The sequence below is a fragment of the Acanthaster planci genome, linkage group LG03 (assembly GCF_054643075.1).
Source record: "Acanthaster planci isolate LZ-2023a linkage group LG03, COTS_SCS, whole genome shotgun sequence".
Classification (NCBI taxonomy): domain Eukaryota; kingdom Metazoa; phylum Echinodermata; class Asteroidea; order Valvatida; family Acanthasteridae; genus Acanthaster; species Acanthaster planci.
The window spans coordinates 9399721-9419510 of record NC_141779.1 but is presented as its reverse complement, the minus strand read 5'-3'; the positions used below and the strand labels follow the sequence as shown (position 1 = coordinate 9419510).

The following is a 19790-nucleotide window of genomic DNA, read 5'->3' as shown; positions in this document are numbered from 1 at the left end:
AGAACAGACCCAATAAAAATTTCCCATTTTTGCACTCCCTCAAAAAAGGTTGGTTCTGGATCCGAACTCGCATACATTATTACATGGAAACAACTTGCCCTCAAACGTAACGTCAAATAAAATGCTACACACCAAGCACAAAAGGCACATGAAACGAACTTTGTATTTCATGTTTTAACACCAACAGTCACGCAGTTATAATCGTTATCAGCGCATGAAGTTTAGTCTTGTCAACATGTAATCTTCGTCAAGCCCTCACGTGCATAGTTCGTAACTCCTGACCTTGAACACTGACTGTTTTATTAATAACGAGAGAGGGCGTTATTCCATCCAGGATGTTAGAGATTGAGGAGGACGTCACCGTCCGTTAGGTTGCGATAGCGCCCTACTGTGGCATTGGCTGGCGCACGATCGCAAATACACAAAGTTTCTGACATAAGACTAACTTTATGAGCATGGTTTTTACGAAGGCAAGTCTTCGCTGAGCACAACTCGGACAACAGACGAAGAGGAAATGTATGTATAACTAAAGAAAGGACACTGGCCAGTTACATAATATCTCTTGATAAAGCGAGACAAACATATCTGATCAACTGATTGGAAGCCTTTTCTAAGGATTTTATTTCCCCATTATTATGGTTGTTCTTTTATATCGTGGGGTCACTATTATCAAATGTTCGTCCCCAAAACACCACTGGTCTGAATTGCTGGGGACGCGACGCTAAAGTAAAACGGAGATCAAGCTAAATATGGCCCCATTACTGCCCAGTGTCGAGAAGGCCGTTTACTTGGGCAATTTCTCAGTTTTGTCCAAGTGCAGGTGCAGAATGCACTGTGTTTGCTTTGCTCTCACTTGTTACGATTGCAGTTGCAAGGTGCATTACTGGCTGGTAGTGTCAGATACTTTTTTACTGGAAAAATTGGACCTCGGCGATGATATGCAGGCTAACATTTGGCAGCATTTTCAAGAGCACTGCAGGTTCCTGAAGCAAATCCAATTATTAGCTGAGGAGTTCTGGGCAAAATGCGGGGGAGAAGAGCAGTTCATCTTTGGCGTCCAGTCATTTACAGAGCTGGATCTCTTCCCTGGTGGTGCATTCATTGCAGATGACCTCACAGCACCATCGGAACTTGCAGTCACATCGCCTGGTGACTAGCAGGCTCCGTATGTTGTAGCCTCTACCGCAGCAGATACTGTCGCAGTTGGTGTTCTTGTCACATTGCCGGCTCCGAGTGCCCGGCGAGTACGGGCTGGCGTCGCAGAAGTTGGGCGACCGGTCAATGTACACTAGGTCGGTTTTCCTTGGTCCCGGCTGTTGCGCTCCACCGTCGGTTGAGTCGCCCTGGACGGTCGCGGGGAGGACAGTGGCTCTGGACGGTTTGCGTCTCTTCTTGACGTGCCTGACCAGTTCGTACTCGCCATGCGCCGTATTGGCCAGCTCCACCTTGACCGCGCGGTCGTATTTGTTCTTCAGGAGTTTGCTTGTCTCCTGCAGTCGGCCCAGCTGGTGCCAACACGTCTCGGACGTGCACGATCCCGACACCCCGTGACATTTACACACTTTCCTCGCGCTCCCTTCCACCACCTGTATAATGAACAACAGGAACAGAAGTAGCTTATTCACTGGATATCTGCTCTTTTAAATGCAAGCTTCTGGATCAAACGCAGGTCCAAAAAAACTAAGAACGGTCTACAGTTCATCTTGGACTCACCCTGATCCCCAAGTGCGTGTTGTGCCTGTCCACCTGGGCCCTCACGTCTCGGATCTGAGGCTGACCGCCTTTCTTGGGCATGAGGAACCGGTCCACGAAGCGTTGGCTGTACTTGAGGTTATCACCACAGCCGCCCCACTTCCATGCTTCCCGGTTGTCCTCCTCAGAGTAGTAACTGGTGTCGCAAGAGCACCGCTCCATGATGCCTTGGCTGCAGGCCTTGGCAATGGCGTAGGTTAGTCCGGCCGAGGAGATGGCGTACAAGAAGGCTGTCTCTCTCATCCCTGCAGATTAAAGGGAGGAACAAAGTCAGTTGCGCATAAATAGACTCTACTAGTTAAGAGGTCTGGTTTCCCGAAGGGGCATTAAATTGTTTGAAATAATGCAAATGTCTTCTTTGTTTCCCATAAAGGCCTAAGCTGACGGACGGACTTCTCGTGTTGAGGGCATCTAGGAGACGTAACACCAGAAGCTTCAAGGGCGCCCTCTTCGGTAAGAGACCAAAAATTATTCTTTTCTTCGTTTTTTTTCAACCACAATCATCTGACCCGGCTGTTGCGTGCTCTGTGTGAAGGGTCAAGCCCCGTAGACACCGGCCGTGATGAAAGAACAGATCCAAGTTTTATGAGAAGACATCGCGTGATAAATACGGCACCATGATTTAATGCGTGGTGACTTTTATGTCCTCTGGTGAAGCATCGCGCACGGCAGCCGTTCGCGTTTGGCTAGCTGCAGGCAGGCGGGGTGCGAGACCACACCGGTGTGGTGGTCCAGTTCACAAAATTAATGATCAGCGCAAAGCGGGTTGACGTGACGTATTCAGAGTGCACCTTGCTCCTAATTGGAAATAAATTGTAACAATTGTGAGAAACCTCCGTGAAGTGCCGGACACAAGATGAAAACTGCACGTCTGACAGTAATTCTGATTTCTAATTTTGGTATCGATTAATAGTTGAAGAACAAAAGTTGAACTACAAACCACGCTGAAGAATAGGTATTATTCGTTCTTTACACGCTGCCGCCATAGGCATGCAGAGCCGCGGTCTCGATCTTTACACAATATCGACGAGAATATAATATCAAATCAGTGCTCTGAAATATGTGATTGCCGAACTTTCGGTAACTGAGAACCTTCTTCAGGGCAAGCAGATTCAGTTCAGATATTATCGATTTTTACACAAGCCGGTTCAGTGATTCCGAAGTATGTTGCTCAGTATATCTGCGCGTGCTGCGTCAGCTCTTATACCATGTGATTATACAAGCTGCCAGAGCGAGGCTCTACATGCGGTTCGTAAGTGACTTCGTCACAAAGGTGGACGCGCAGAAGTTGCACGTTAACTTCCAGTTCCATGGTTCAGTATGCCCGACGCAGATTTACGCGTGCGTGACATACAAGCGAATACGTGGGCGCGAGCGTGCAAACTTTTGAAATACGCACGATCGACTTTATGTTTATGTCTGTTCATCCTGAATAGCCAGTCAGCGTCATTTTCGTATTATACCCGGTTCGTAAGTGCCTTCGTCACAAAGATGGACGCGCCACGATTTGCAGGCTCCTATTGGACGATCACTGAAGTTGCGCGTTAACTTCCGGTTCCATAGTTCCATTTATACGGCGCTCAATGCATGATAACTCTATGTGCAGTGCATGTGCACTGGGCGTGGTTTAAACTAAACTGACGTCACATTTACGAACCGGACACGACCAGGGGCTAGTGGAGGAAAGCGCACGCAGCCCAACGAGTCAAGGTTGTGCAAAGAGCGAATGTTGCGCCTCCAAGAGTTTGCAACACGTTGGCTAATCACAACGCGTGAAATCTTTCGACCTTTTCCAAACGTGCTCGTGGGTCGACAGATTTTGCGTATTGTGATTGGCCAACGCGTTGCAAACTCTTGGAGGCGCTATTCTGAAACGCCCGTATTGGAGTTAGACCTGTGCTTTTGAAAAGTTGAGTTGAATTCTAACAAGACCGGATCCAGACCTTTTTTGGGGGGGGAGGGTGGTCAAAACAAGTAAGTCAGAATAGCTGCTCAGAAACAATTTCCTCTGCGAAATGGCTCTGTTCGTACAAAAACCTCCATTTACGACACTTAATATCTTCGCTCTAATTGATAAAAAAAATAATCCTCATCGGTGGGGGGGGGCTCATGCAGAGCCTGCTGATCACGTCACTTACTGGCGTGTGTGTGAGATTTAAAATAGTTTCCGTATACCAAGGACTTTACCACAGAAACTAGTACGCATTCTAACCAGCGATTCTAAAACCGAAATCTCTTCAAATATCGAGCTAATGTCGTACGCACATTTTCACGGCATTTCGATCGGCTGCTCTTGCAAATTGTCTGGCTAACGCAAAATAGCATCTTTTCAAAATGACAACACACAGGAAAAGGTGTGTGCGACTGTATGCCGATAGCCAAGAACGCTGTTTGGTTTACAAACGGTCTCTGAAAACTGTGGCTGTCTGAGTACATGAAGTTTCGGTGCGATATCACTCCGCGTGACCGAGACTCCAGGCCGGGAAGATGGACTGAAACTCACTGACTGTAAGGAGGCAAACTTCCCGGGTCCCTTCGGTTGAAAACTTGGACATGTGAATTTGTGGGTATCGTTAGCGGCAACGGATTCAATTCCTTTTCGGTTGTGCAAGTTTCGCATACCGGTGCAATGAGATAACCACGGCATCCATTTACATTCATTCTCACCGTGATATCAACCGAGCAATCCTTTTTTATTAGTTAAAGATTTTACTGTCGAAATGTTTAATTAAAAATTTCGAATGCCATTAAGTGAAAAGCCTCGCTTGGGTTGAATTTGTAGTATGCACCGTATAACTGTCACACGAGGCATAAAATAGCATCTTCGGTCCATCAGACGCCATCTTGATTTATAGCCGGCGCGGGGTTTGGGCCCATGTATCAATAACGAGTCGTGCAGGAGATATCTCAGCAATGCCGTCCAACTCACTGTATTTGGCCAGCCGTCGTAATTACCGGTGAACAGTTTTTTATTAATTCAGATTTATTTTAGTGTCCAATGCTTTGATGTGTAGGCTAATTACCATGTTTGCCTTTTAGATCCTGTACAGTATTTCATTTCTCATATCCGTGGTTCTCACCACTGGTTGAAGCCGAGATCAATATTCTTCAGTGACGGTTTGTTCCATTTTGGACTCGTTCTTTTTGAGAATTGATCTGAAATTATACTGTGCATTTATACTTTCAAAGTTCACAACGCAATCAAACTGAAAAAAATCCGCAAGATTATATGTGTACTAGACCATAAGACAGGATTGAGGACTGTTGTGTCAAACAAAACAGCAATGGGTAACTTACGGATAGCCCTCAACAAACTGTGTATAAGTCCCTTCCTTCTGGGAGTGTATAATAAGTGTACTGGTATCCGTGAGGGCCGAGATGGCAGCGACCGACGTGCTGCATTCCTTAGGGAACTGAGTTGGATTTCAGGAATGTTTATGGGTCAGACGAGCAGGGGTAAAAGTGATGCAGCGCATTGGGCGCCAATACCACGCAGTGGGTATGTCCATATTATAACAAGGGCGTACAAATTTAGTGCTGAATATATTGTGATTTTAAAACGTAATGATGTCACTTCTTAACTCGACTGTAAAACAAAGAAGTGCGATGGGCGTTTCGGAAATCGAATGCGAATTGGTTAGAGTCTAAAATTAATGAAGGCTATAAGAATCCAGAATTGAACAGGGTTCCTGATGATGTCGTGCAATCGCATTCCAAACACCACCATACTTTCACACAAGTTAAAAAGGTTGGTTAAAAAGTCAAGTTCAGCGGGTCGATAAACGGCAAACATATCATTTGAAAATACGGTTTTGACCAGCTTTTCAGACATATTTCTCTTCACGTGAGCGACAAAAGTCAATAGTTTTTAGCCTGCAGTGGCGCCAGGTTAGTGACAGACATTCCAAAGAAAAGGACGAAAATGACAGCGACTTCAACTTTCTTGCTGAAAAATAATGAGCCCTGGAAATAATTGAGTGTATGAAAACAACCCTAGACGACGGGCCTCCTCTAGTGATTTAGTGCCTTGCCTATTTTAGGCCTTTTTTTCTTTTTAGTATCGTTGGCTGTGATCCAATTCACCAATAACCCCTTTGCCGTGAGATGACTAGCTTTAAAAGGGTACCAACAAGTGTTTTTAGTCACAGCAAATTCCAAGACAATTTTTAAAAAGTCTGTTGGTGACACCACGATCAACGTGAAGGCTTTATCTGCTCCCCGGTGTTGCGCAGTAACTTTCCAGGTGATTTATCAGGCGCGGCGCCCTCAGTCGAGCTTACGACAGCAAAACGTGCCTACCTTCCCGTGACACACATTTCAAAGTGCAACAATTTCAACCGGTAATGATAAACAAATACTTCACCAAACGCTAAGTCTTTTTTTCACATCCAAGAGAATGGTACTCAATATGGCCAACATTAAAACGAGAATATTCTTAACGGCCGTAAAATGAGACTCGGTCGAGTATTATGGGCTCGACCGTGGACGGCCATGAATTCGTGCATCAAAACAAACAGCTAGGCCACAAGACTTTGCTTGTCAGACTTCAGTCATCTTTAATTTGGTGATAATTTTGGTGGAAAATGGAGCAAATTGCCTGTTGGTGTAATTTAGAATCTCAGAAACCGGCAAAGTTAAAGTACTTTTTATGTGCAGACTTTTATTAAATCTATGGTTGGAGGTGTACGGCAGGAGAAAATTGTTAGTTGCGGAATGTGAAGTGATGAAGACCGGCTATCTCACTGCCAGTATTCTATCGTTATTCAGAAAGGTCAAATCGCGAGTCATTTTCCTGGTGAAACCGTTATTCGTTAGAATTTCATCAGCAATTAATGCGCCTCTAATACCGGTACGAATCGGGCATTTTGAAGAATAAGCTGCAGATCCCTTCAGATTTATTACTTTCTAAAGGCTAATGATGAATAGAAATGGAAAGAATGCAAGAGTGCTAAATGACAGACTCATCTCATCCTCCTCCGATTCACCGACCCGAGGCATTAATATTCAGTAGTTTCATGTCGCAGCCAAAATGAAAGATATTGAGAGAAGACGAAACCTGATCAACTAAACGAGTGCGCACCTTTGTAAATAGAAATGTGAAATAAGTCAAAGAAATCTGGGAGGCGCAGTCCAAAATGGCTTACTTGCAACCAAGGCCCACGAATTGTTGACGTTACGTCACTAGCTAAACTTTCAACATCGTATCTTTAACCAAGCAGGTAGGGTCGAAATCGTTGGGTGGGCTTTAAAAGATATCCAGTTTTATTGCACTTTCTGGAACACAGTGTCTCTCTTTATTATTTTAAAGGTCGCATCGAGATTATTTTGTTTATTAAGCTATCGACCGTAGTCAGTGAACATACGTGTATTTTGAAAGGCAAGTTTGATATCTAACAGCCGATGTATATTTATGTGCAAAATGTTAAATGCCATGGAAGTGATAATAAACGTCCATGCGACGGCGTCAAATCCACAAGGCCCTAAAAGTGGAGAATTTTATGATCCTCGTGTGACCGCCTCATTTTAGACAGCGTCTTGTCACATTTCTGACATGTTCAGAATGTAGGTCTAAAGCTTAATGGCTTAGTAACCTGAAGGGGGACTTCTGGGTTACTTCTGTGTAACTCGCAGCAATTAAAAACAGTCTTGCTATCATTTTGTAAAACACATTTATGGGCCCAGCATTGCGTGGCCAATTCCTAAACGTTCAATCGCTGAACACAATCAATCTCTAAACATGTTACTCAGACTGAATGCGTGTATTCTCATGTATAAGTTCCTACAACATTCCACTCGTCACTCGATACATGACAAAGGTAAACTGTTTGTCAAAGAATTACTCAAAGAGGAGTAGGGAGATATTGAATTTTAACGAACTCGCCAAAAAGTACTCAAGTATGCGCGCATGCGTACAACGCTTGGCAAAATGGGAACATCCTATAAAATTATGCACGGCAGTCAACGTCATTGACGAAGAGGTCTGGTCAGAATTATGTACAAAACGATTATTGCTGCCATTTGCTGATCTTCCCTTCTCCCCATGCACGACGCTGAGCGTATTTAAACAGATACGTGGAAAATAAAAAAAATCCTTTTCATTCTATCAACAAACTACGATGTATTTTCCAAACCAGAGAGTGTGACACATGACAGAGGTTTCAATAATATTGCGCGACTTCACTTCCGAAAACAGACACCTTGCTGGAAGAGGCAAGCCCAAACAAAATCTTAGGTCGTCGACATCTAGGAGCTGATAACATGCAGTTCTACATAAAGAGATACATCGTCGCAAATGTTTCTACCTACCAAAAAATTTTAACATTTTTTATATCTCCATAAAACATCATAAAGTGGTGTGACTGGCAATTTTTACATCCTATGAACAACTCGTGCTTGATAGCTTTTGTATACAGAGTGGGCTGCAAGAACCATTGGCCTAATTGAACTCCTTGATTTTGATAACAATATCTTCTTGTTGTTATTGTTGTTTACAAATTAATGATTCGTTTATAATTGAAGGAAAAATGTGTAGGGTCTTAAAATCAGAAACTGTTGATTTCCTGTTAAACAAAACGTTCTCCTGTTTGACAAATCCAGGGGTCAAACGGGAGGGCTGCTTGTAAATAAAGAGTATCGAGATATTTCGGCAGTAATCTTAGGCCGTGTCCGAAACGGCCTTCCAGAGCTACGGCTAGGTCTGTTGTCTATGCGTCTCCACGCTTTTCCAATGGAGCGAAGACCTAGACCTAGCTCTAGACAACACATTCGGATGCAGCCTTAGTTCCAGGAACAGTCGCGGTCCTCAGTCGTTTTGCGACAAATTAAGACCATTGTGGAATCATAGCTTTGGCAGACATAGGGCCAAGGAGAGAGGACACTAATTGATAGATTGAATGAAATAGAGCATTTCTATTGTGTAGTCTTTATATAGAACAGTTATGATTTTGGCCTAAGTGGACCTTAACACTCAACCTCAACGCCGCACACTGTAATGCAGGCGTCATAACGTGATCGCATGCGTGGTGCCCAATGTCTGTTCTGTCCCCATCATTTCAAAGGTGACGTCTCTCTCAGTAATCCTGCTAGATGCGCAGTCTGGCGCACAGACTCAGCGAGACTTTGACTGTCCAAGGGGGAGGGGAGTCTGGATTAAACAATTAATTGGTTCTTTAAGGTTCACTGAAATCAGTTTTCTTTGATTTCCGTTTTAAGCTGTGTTAATGACGATGGCACCTCCAGCCAACGCCGTGCTGGGTGGGACACAGGTTGAGGGGCTTCGTCCCTACGTAGTCCCTATGCAGCTCTGCAGGGTTACGCGCGTCAGAGGAATTCGAAAGTTCAAGGCCTGGCTCAGCTGTTGGGTCAGTACACACAGCACCTCGGCTGTTTGGCGAAGATAATGACGACTCTATTATGAATCAGGAACTGTCATCAAGTTGATCACAAGAGGAACCTGCTTTGATCAGTTGGTTAAAATACACACTCAAGCAATGCCGTCCTTGTGAAAATCGAGTAACAAGAAACAGCAGTGTGGCATGCAATTGTATAGCTCTCTAACATGATATTAACAACGATTTTGCGGGAAAAGAATATTTATCTTAACTGTATAATAACGAGAGCATCTTTCTGGTTTATTTGCACGTATGTTTTTTTCTCGACAGTTAAAATAATGCCAAGCTTCTCCCGACAACCTACGTCACACCCTACATGTAGGGTACTATCGTAGTGACGTCTCTTTAGGGACACATTCCAGGTATTTACTTAAATGAAGAGCTCAACATCCACAGCTTATTGAAATAAAATGATGATTGTGTATACAGATCACTCGCTGTCATATTACCGGAAAAGATATGACTATACGGCTGCACATCACACTTCTAGCTCCATTTTATGCCGTAGCGGCCGTACCGCGGAAGCAATCTGAGTGACGTCACTCCTTTTGCTCTAAATGAAACCGATATAACCAAATCATTTTCCAAATCATTCCGATACGAAAATTGATATTAAAAGTAAATACGATAGGTCTACAAAATTTATGGAATGCGTTTACGAACAAAATCGTATTACACAAACCCACTGATAATTATTTGCCCAATTTTTTACCGTGAAGATATGTTACATAAGTGAGAATTTATTATTATTATTTTTATTATTTATTTATTTATGGTAATGACACCAAGGATTCCTCAAAAGTGCCCTAGGCAGTGTAGTTTGCAAGCCTGAAGAAACCTGTAGAGAGGAGACAGTGAGAAGCAGTTACAGTTTTAGAGGTGGGAGGAAAACCCCAGAGGAATATTCTTGGTAAAACCACGGAATCAGGTAGGGACTGAAAACCCAATCCACATGCGGACCGAGCCGGGAATCGAACCTGGACCGCAGAGGTGGAAGGCGAGGAAAGAACCACTATACGCCAACCCGACTCCCCTGTGCACAGCAAGTGGTAAACTATTGAACTAAATGATATACCATCATACTTCATCTCAGACGCCATCCGCAAATCACGCGCCTTCACGAACCCACAAGCCTCTCCTATCACAAAAAGCTTCTGAAACGTTTCCTGACACGCAGAGGTTGGGTTAACCTTTTCAACTGTTGCCGTGGATTAAGGACAGACACCGTCACTGGAACAGCTGCAATTCTGCACGATCTCAAGAACTTGCTTTGAAACTACCCCCTTCTCTCTCTCTTTCCGGGGGATTTAAACTTTCCGGCAACATTTATTTGCCCTTTTAGTCAAGGATATTGATATACCCCTTACAGGCTTATAAAATTATTCAGTGCTCGTACTCTAAGGCGTGTTTTCGTATGTGCAGTTTTGTTGTTGTGTTTTGTTTCGTTTGTTTATTTTGTTTGTTGGACTTTGTTTGTTTTGTGCGCCTCAAGTCCGTATGCGTAAATTGCGGACAGTGTTCATTGTCGAGTGAAATGCCGTAAATGGATCCGGAACGGATCTAGTCTCAAAACAAGAATCCCTGCAGGAAAGGCTTTCAAGACTGTGAAGGCTGACTGGTGAAATGAACCTGGAGTGATTTGAATATTGCTTCCAAGACCTAAAACTTTTAAGTTTTATGAGCAGACAATCTATTTTCCAAGATTGAAATTATCGGTAAGTCGAGACTTAGCCAGATTGTCCGATTGGTGCGTCGAGTTGGCTGGCCTAAGGTCAGCGGTATCTCCAGAACGCCCTGCTGCACGTAGCCCCATCAAGTCGGTCGCCAGGTGGCTTGAATGGCAAACTTTCTCTCTCACCGCAGCTTGTCTCTGTCAACCACTGAATATCCTCGCCACCAAAAGGTGGTCACAAAAAAGCCAATTGCTTGTAGGCCTACTCACCTCCCTATCCGCTCCGAGCGGAACAAAAGAGGGCGTGTTTTTTTGCACTTACCGCACAGGCGGGCGTTTATAACGGAGACCAAAGGCGCGTTTGACGCGGAGCACGCTTAGTACGCGTAACGAATTTTTTACTTAATATGTGTGGTCTCTGCGTACACGCAGAACGCGTGCAAGAACCCGCTTGGAAAACTTACCACAATCTGTCTTTCTTTTGCCGTTTGGGGGCGCACTTCAACTCGGGGCGGAAAGGGCGCTGGGATGGGCCCAATTCCTCGGGCTGTACGGAGGACTTTTTTATTCTACGTAAGATAAAATTTGATCGAATTAATGTGCACTACTCAACGCACGTCGGTACTTCCCTCAAAAAATTTGTGATGGGTATTAGCCAGTCCAAGTGCCCTTAAGGGACTAGCTAGGGATCAGAAGCCATCCCTCGCAGTGCATGGGGGAGGGAGTTGGTGTGCGCGCTCAATGCCTTTTGAACAACAAAAAACTTCGCATGCTGAGGAGTTGGTGTTTTAGACACGTGAGTGAATGATTGATGTGTTCAAGCGGCTCCTGGATGTATTTGTGGTATAGAGCAGTTGAATAAAGGAAGCTGGAAAATGGCCTCTCGTAAACTCAATTTTCAAACGCACTTCGGCGGAATGATTGGTGTTGTGACTTGCCCCTTTGAAAAAAATTCACAAACTATCTTCAGACATTTTTTGATTGAAAACTGCCTCATTGGTGGACTATTTGTACAACAATGCTGTACACCGTTGGCTCAGGAACGCTCAAGCTATACCTAACAGTAGCTGATTGGATTGTCTGCTTATTAAACCAATTTCATGGCACGAGGGACCCTCGTAAAAAAGGACGAATGTTAATACCTGTGTTTTCGTTATTCCCCGCAAAAACTCGCCAGAAATCCGATGAGCGTAATTTTCCAGCCGAATCCCGAGATATACAAGCGACACTGTGAATGACCCGATGTTATTTAGCATTTTAGAATTTTTTTTTCATTTACCGTGCTAAAGAACATGGGTGTTTATAGCCGCGAAGCGAGTTGCTAACGACTGGCTTCCCGGTCAGTGATCCATAAACTCGGCGCAGATTTATCTGTGGTGCCCGCCAGCAAATTACATTTTTCACCAGCGGCTAATTCGGTTCTCCCACCGTGATTTCTCGGTCTAACAGGAACAAAAGGACGTGACTGTCACTGCTGTATCGGCAACTCTTCAGAAAAGCATCTTTTATTTGAGTTGGCTCCAGTTTTCGTTTACATTTGTAATCATTCTTGGTTTATTAGCGTATAAATATTTAAAAGCGTAGTGGTTGCAAATTATTTTTTTCTTGTCAACAAACCCGGACGTCCAATATTAAATAAATCCAAACATCACCACCAGCAAAATCTTAAATAAATATTTCTTTGGACTGGACGAACGCTGCCCTACACATAATCCACGGTTCATTTGTGGCTAGATCACTTTTATTGGGCTGTATACAGGCATAACTTTCTGCTATACTCTTTGCCTCGCTCTGCAGTCGGTGTGTAACGGCAGCAACCGAGTTCAAGTTAAATGACATTCGAAAATGTCCGAATATGGAATGAGTAATCGTCATCGACAACATCTTTACTGATCGAATGAGGGCCTTTTGCGTTGGAAAGTGAGATAACAAAGCCAAGCTCGAAACCGTCGTGTCATCGTTAAATTCGCGGTGTTCTCAATTACTGACTACTTCGAGTAGGACAACTACATAGGACGAGTGACAGCCTGTCATGGGGGGGGGACTAGGGGGAAGGGGGTGTCTCAGGCATGCAGTGACTAATAAGACTCCCTGAGGCCACCCCTCGTGTAGAATATGCCTCATCTCTCCTTCCTCTCCGGACGGCACAATAACACAGCAACGAAAAGACAAACTTCACCCATGTTCCTGTTGCCGAGGGGCACTTACGCATAGCGTGTCTGGTATCACAAACCAGAAAGGCGGCACAGGTACTCCATTCTCAACGAGAACAAAAGCAAACGAGAGACTTATTTTCTGAGATAATGAAATCACAATGGTATTTCCTTTTCTGCTTTCAATTGTTCGTAAGAAGTCATCGAACGCTCCTTTACGGGAATTCGTAGGTTACAGTTGCAATCATGATCAGCAATGATCACGACACTATTGCTTGATTGAAATAAAACGTTAATGACTGGTAAATCTGGACGTTTTCACAAACGGGTCAAAAATTCATTTGAATACATGATTTCAAAGCAGAGGTTAGGGCTTGGCTTAGCGAAAATTAAACATGGCGGTTCGGTAACGATATTTGACGCTATGTGACTATTGCCGTATCTTTATTTCCGACAATCATTTTAAAGCGAAGTTCTTCTCCGTCTCTCCACCCTCGCTGCACTTTGAATGACGCTTATTGCACTAAACAGTCTGTCATTCCGGTTTCAAGATTAGGCTGCATAGTCTTGAGGTGACCAAAAACCATCTTCCGTCTTTCTTATCGCTACTTGAAATAAGCACCCCTCCCAGAATTTGTGTTGACCGATTGATTTTTATTCATTTCGCAGGTATGCCCGGGTAAATGTAGGCCTAACATTTAACACTCAAAAATCACGCATAACAATTTTTTCTGTCAGTTCTCAACTTCCCTTCTCAATGGGTGAAGTTGGGGAAGGTATTAGGCATCGGTGAGCTATTCCGGTCCCAAAAATCCACTCTTCCGGTAAAGCTCAGGCTTTGGTAAGTTGTGCTATCTTCATCCATTATCCCTATGACTATAACCTCACGCAAAAGCCAGTGGAAAATTTGGGGGGATATTATGTCCCTGTAATGAGTGCCGCTGGGGAATAGCCCCCGGCTTATTTTTGCCGAAATCATCGCTGAAAAGAAAATTGAATTCATGGTCTATTGGCAAAATAAAAAAAAGTCAGGTATGGTCGGGCTGGGGAATCAGACAACAGTACATGTACACTCGTTTTACGTGCCAGTCAGTCAGCAAATTTCATGTGGCACCCCTCCATTCAAAATGGTCTAGCGACGCCCGTGAATTTATACCACATAGGAAAAGATGTTCATTCGTAGATGACAGTGTAGAATGCGGGTTACCATAAAACTCCGTGGTGGTTGGGTTAAACCGTTGTCCATTGCCAGACCATAAATGCTTCTGTGTGCACATCGGGTTTCCGAAAAATTGGCATAATTATGTGCATAACGGAGAACTGAACGAGGCGGAGACCGCAGCCAGTAGAAAAGATCAAGCTGAAGATCTGGCTTTTTTCGAGATGCATTGTAATTTTCAGTCATGTTTTGTTTAATTCCGGTATTTTGAATGGGTTGTCAGCTAGTTGATTATTAAATAATTTATCTGTGAATACTCGCGCATGCTCCCCTGTAGACCTCCTGAAGCGGCGGCCATTGCAGAGGTTCATTTTGTTGTTTGAATCTATGCCTTTCTCACTGAAGACCAAAGGGTAGCCCACAGATGTGACGTCAAGTGTAAGGCCTCCATCACGAGGGGGGGATTGTACCTGCCTTTTTAGTTTGGCAATCGTGCGAGATGTTGACGCAAAGCTACCCCCGTAAATAGCCCCAATGAAAAGACTTGACATTTGAGGTTGATGATTTCTTTGCGCGGGTATTCACCTCCGTGTAAAAGTCGTGTTGGGGAGGGGAAATGTCTGGCACGGAGGAAGGACAGCATCCATCATAGTGATATTATTAGGTCACCCGGGATGCCGACAGGGTGCCAGACGGCTGGCTTGTCTGACGAGCTGTTAATTTGCATTGTCTAAAGACTGTGACCTTATTTAAAACGGCCTTTTCTCTGGCAGTAATTATAAGGACTTCAACAAGAGGGGGAATCGGCGATTTGGTACAGATTGGTGTATACGGTCTTGCACGCATGCGTTGTGTAAGATGTCGATGTCTGCGCGTGTGGCAGCCATTCCTATTCCGTGCAAAAAGTGGTTCCCGTTTCAAGGCCAGCCGATTTCAATAATGTGGTCAATTTCTCTGTCGTTCCGATTAGGATTTAAAAACCACAGAGTTTGCACAGAAGGGGCTCAAAACTGCACAGTGCGGTTTCCAAGTTGATCTGAGGAAAGTTCAGGAAGGATGTACGTAGTTAATCGACATAGCACCACACTGACGAAGTAATGAATACTGTACTGCACTATAAGGAATGTTGCGAGAGAACTCGATGATTCGAGACAAGCCAAAAAGTAAATCCGAGCGGAATCTGTTTCTGTTTATTATACTTCTTCTGTATTTTTCATCTTTACATTTTCCATAAAGGTGGGGTGGTATAAGAGAATCTTTCGACAGATTTAGGTACCATGAATTTAATACCCCTGGAATAGGTCACAAATTCAAAAGGTTTTTGGTGGCTTGATTTGGCTGGGTAAATTTTGGTATTAAGTTACATGTTCTAATAAAGAAATATATGGATCGATAATTAACGCTTTGCAGACAGCCTGCGATTAACATGCATCTGAAACTCATCACTGGCGGCATCTGGCCACAGCTCGAGAGTTTCAGAAAAGAAACGCATCAAATTATACTTTGTACTGTTTCTTTGTGAAGAAAAATACTGTTTCTATGTTCACGGGTTTACCTAATGAAAATATCGCGGTCAATGTCGGTCTGAAACGCACAAGGTTTACTAGAAATCGAGTTGATAAAATGGATCTGGGTGCCGGGATGTCACGGTCAGTTCGGTTGGTTATGGGCCAGTGGGTGTCACCTGGTTCCAGCGCAAAGAGCCCATATGATATACCAGTCGTTCTTACCCCTTTTCAGCAGGTTGACTCTCTGCGCCGTGTTCTGGATGCTACAGTTCCAGCGCTCGTTCCGGAAGCGTTCCTGACACTCCGAGATGCTCAGCTCCAGCGCGTCCCGCAGGACGGCGGCCATGCCCGAGTCCCGGCCGCACATCTTCCGTTGCCGCTTGGTGAGGTGATGGGAGCACTGGTCAGATCCACGCATCCCAGCCAGTTGCGTGTTTGAGGTGAGTCTGTCAAGAGATAATCACGCCCTTATCAGTCTAGTAGCTATAGTCGAAATTATTTTTTTCTTAAAATATTAAAAATAGAATAGCCTATTGACATTTCATTTTAGCAATAGCATGTGACAACTTTTGCCTCCGAAGAGCGAAGGCCAGTTTAAGTATGTCCAACATGTTGTGAAAAATTCAATGTATTTCCTAGGTAAAATGGTTAACACTAACTGCCAGAGCATATATGGGTCTATATTACTAAGTGTGACGGGTCCCACGGAAGTTTTTACTTAGCACACAAATTGGTAACTTCTTATTGGAGTCAGCCCTGCCTTGCCAACATAACATAGAACATGTGGTTTTATGAGGTATTAAAGTTGGGATTTTTCCCGTGCATTTCTCTCATGGTATTTTAGCGGAAGTGTTCCTTATTTCCATTCTTATCGCGTTTTTGCCCGGGAAGCCAGTGGCAAGTGCAATCCGCGTAATTATTAATCATAGAAGTCGAAAAAGAACGAACTATATTCTCTAAAGAAATTGCCGTTATTTCGCAACTTTAGAGCTTAGCAGTTAAATTCTGATTTAACTATAATGCACTCATCAAAAGTAACAATGTCTCTCAGTAACTTCTGATAGCTTGAGACTTAAGTCACAAATGTTCTTTGGTGGGAGTCGAACCCACGACCTCGAAATTCATTCTGTACAGTCAACCAATTGCCAAGTGTAATTCCTCATTTTGAATGGCTGTCTGAATCCCGTACTGAATCAGAAACTATACAGGTTGCTCCTTGTTCCAGATTTATTCCGATGGAACAAACAAAATCCCAACAAATTTAACTGAAGAAAATCGGAAACTAATGCTGGAAACGAACATGAGCAAACATAAAGTACCGTACCACGCACGACGTCGTATTCTCTCAACTAAACACAAACAAAACTTGAAATTTTATTTCATGTCGTTCCTCCTTTGATATGTCAAAGACTGAGTCATTTTTGAAGGCTGCTTGCGTCAGAAGACCTCCTAACCGCCAAGGTGCACACACGGAGCCCCGGAAATGATGCACGCAGCAGCGCTGACTAGGTCGGGCACCCCCTCAACTCAGCTGCGGCAAGCGATGAATGGACTTCCGGGAAGATGTGACCGGCATGGCCTTAACGCGCCCGCAGTAGTCCCGCGCTAGCCCCTCTTTCGACCCGGTCTTGATGTACGCATGGGTCCAGGCAGCCCGATTCTTCCAAGGGATGGAATAGAAAATGTTCAAGTTAACCCGTGAATTACATTTGGTAGAAGAACCCCACGAATAATAAACTCGTGCGTTTACCCTCACTACAAACAGCGAGTCAAAAATATTAAGTTCCTCTCTCCATCCCAATCCTCAAACTGGACGCCATAAGAACTGGACACTACGTTCGACAAAAATCGATACACTGCACCTTTCGGGGCAACTATCATGATCAAGGTCAGAATGTTGCCTCGAACTGTCAACAAATGAGTCAAACGGATAACCCAATTAGGGAGAGCACGCTTGCCAAGTTCACTACCCTTTGCCTCATGGAGTCTACTGTGATAACCCAATGTGCCGAGGATTCCTGGCAAGTGTCACCTTTAAGTGCGTGCCCGATATCATGATACAAGTGCCCGTATTTCGAAATGTAATCCTATTGCCTTCGTTTCGTAAATTTGGCCGGATGAAGGGGGAAAAGGGACCCCTTCATCCCCATTGCGTACTCTATCGTCGATGATACGATGGGTGGGGGGAGGGCCTAGGAAGTTATGTCTTGATTGATGGCTTAATTTTCAAGTCACATAGTTGCTTTGTGCGTGACTTTCACCGAAATAATCTTGTCAGATTGTTGGACATGCATAGAGAAAAATGCCCATGCTGACAATGCTTAAAGCGTCTATCTAAGTTGGGCATCATGTTGCGGGATAAAACTGCTCCGGACAAGACAGATTGTCAGACTGACAAGAAAGCACAGCCGATCTTTTCAGTTAATCCACATAGAGTGAAGCCCTGTCGGTCCAGATACTACACTTGCAACTCCTGTTAGTTCTTGTCCTCTGTGTACTATAAGGAACAATGGTATGGACTGGAGCCAATGACCTCATCGTATGACCCTGTCAATTATAGATGCAAACCCTGTTGTTTCTTGTCGCCTGTGTATTAAGACATAATCGCACTGAGCGGGAGCTTGTGACTTCATCCTATATCAAGGCAAAGAATGCTAATATCACAATTAATGTTGACTCAACGCACCTGTCAAGTACATCCCTGTGTCTTATTTATGTAGTAGCGTTTCAGATATCAACTTTTTTGAGTCAAAAGGGAATCATCAAGTGGATTGGTTAGATTGTTGTATAGATTGGGTGGTTGCATTTTACCGGGTTATTAAATATTACCGAAGGACACAGAATAGTCGTGCACTTTTTAAAGAAAACTGAGGCAGTTCAGTGTACTGGCCTCATTAAACAAAGAGGCAGGATTAATGACGAAGTGAAAATGGCGTCTTTTGCGGTACACACTCGTTTTTAAAACTCACAACATTGGTTCGATGCCAGCGAGATTTGACCCACCCTTATCTTAATGCTGCAAAAACACTGTTTATGGACTGCGGGAAAAGTAACCTTACCCAAAATATCCGTTGGCGACTGGTAGCCGCAACAAAGTCACGAAGATCAGACCGGGTACCAGCCAGTAGTACAAAGAAAGCAGCCGACGAGGGTACCAGTTCATGGTGGGGCAGCGGTACAAACCCACCACGTCGTCATATTACAACTTGTCCCGTGGGTCTGCTTGAAAAGAATAAAAACTGTCTCCAAGCATCCAGATTTTGTGAATCAGTAAGAATCGAATCCCGCCGGAAAAAGTGTTCGGACGAACAGTGCAGCACGCGTCCGTTCCCTCCGTAGGATTCGACCACAGCCCTGTTGCACCGGTGCGGAGTAGGTAGGCCTACTCGCGGTGTTGCGTCGGTCCCTCTCCACATGTCATTTTTACTGCCAGTGCAGCGGACTTTAGTCATCGGGCACGCCGGGGTTTTTATGGAGCAGGATTTCTCTCGCGCTATGCGTGTGCGTGCACTTCGGAGGTTTCATGTCGCCGTCCATGCCTTCTGCCGTGCACCGTAAATAACGAGTTGTCGAGTCTTTCAGATTTTTTTCTACTGTTTGCGATTATCATTCTGCGTGCTGATTGGATCACAGTTTGAGTGCTGTGGGCGGGGCCTTTGTGTGTGTCAGCCGACGGCGATGCATGATGGCACGCGTCATGCACCAGTAAGTACCTGGGCTCGCTGTTTATAGTGTTAGTAATAGTCTGAATGACTTCTGAAGTTACTGTGATATTGAGAAGATATTCTGTGACAGACAGGGAGAGGAATTTTCACACTGAGGACTGCCCACACGAAAATCCATTAATGTCAATTTTTTTCATAGGCTGAATGGAAAAATTATAACCAATTTTTAAAAGATAAGGGAAAATTTCAGAAATCTTGTGCATGCAAATGTAAACAAAATAGGCATTTGATTTTGCCAGATAATTTTTCCATCCGAGGTGCCCCTTCTTTTTATTGAGATAAATTGAGAAACTTTGTCTCTGTAACATCTCAATGGCTTTTCGTTCCAATAAAACTTACATATTTCCTCGCAGTTTCGTAGTATTTTCCATCAAACTACGGATGAACAGATAAAAGAGGAAATTTTAAAAATTTCTTTCAAATGTCAGAC

The 19790-nt window shown here is 44.1% G+C and overlaps 1 protein-coding gene across 1 annotated transcript; it reads right to left on the bottom strand.

The window, feature by feature from the left end:
- Window positions 1–140: 140 nt before the first annotated feature.
- On the bottom strand, window positions 141–19176 carry LOC110983723 (protein Wnt-9a-like). Its single transcript, XM_022243216.2, has 4 exons — window positions 18695–19176; window positions 15858–16081; window positions 1714–1997; window positions 141–1586 (listed from the first exon to the last, which is right to left on the bottom strand). The coding sequence occupies exons 1-4, from the start codon at window positions 18796–18798 to the stop codon at window positions 1062–1064; spliced, it is 1137 nt and encodes a 378-aa protein (XP_022098908.2). The 5' UTR covers window positions 18799–19176; the 3' UTR covers window positions 141–1061.
- Between the last annotated feature and the right edge of the window lie 614 nt (window positions 19177–19790).

What these genes read in the sequence shown, in the direction of transcription:
- LOC110983723 (XM_022243216.2), bottom strand. Translation starts at nt 18,798, where the DNA reads ATGAACTGGTACCCTCGTCGGCTGCTTTCTTTGTACTACTGGCTGGTA. An exon ending in AGTCAACCTGCTGAAAAGGG is followed by an intron (nt 1,998 to 15,857) that starts GTAAGAACGACT and finishes TTTAATCTGCAG; the next exon opens with GGATGAGAGAGACAGCCTTC. An exon ending in ACACGCACTTGGGGATCAGG is followed by an intron (nt 1,587 to 1,713) that starts GTGAGTCCAAGA and finishes TTCATTATACAG; the next exon opens with GTGGTGGAAGGGAGCGCGAG.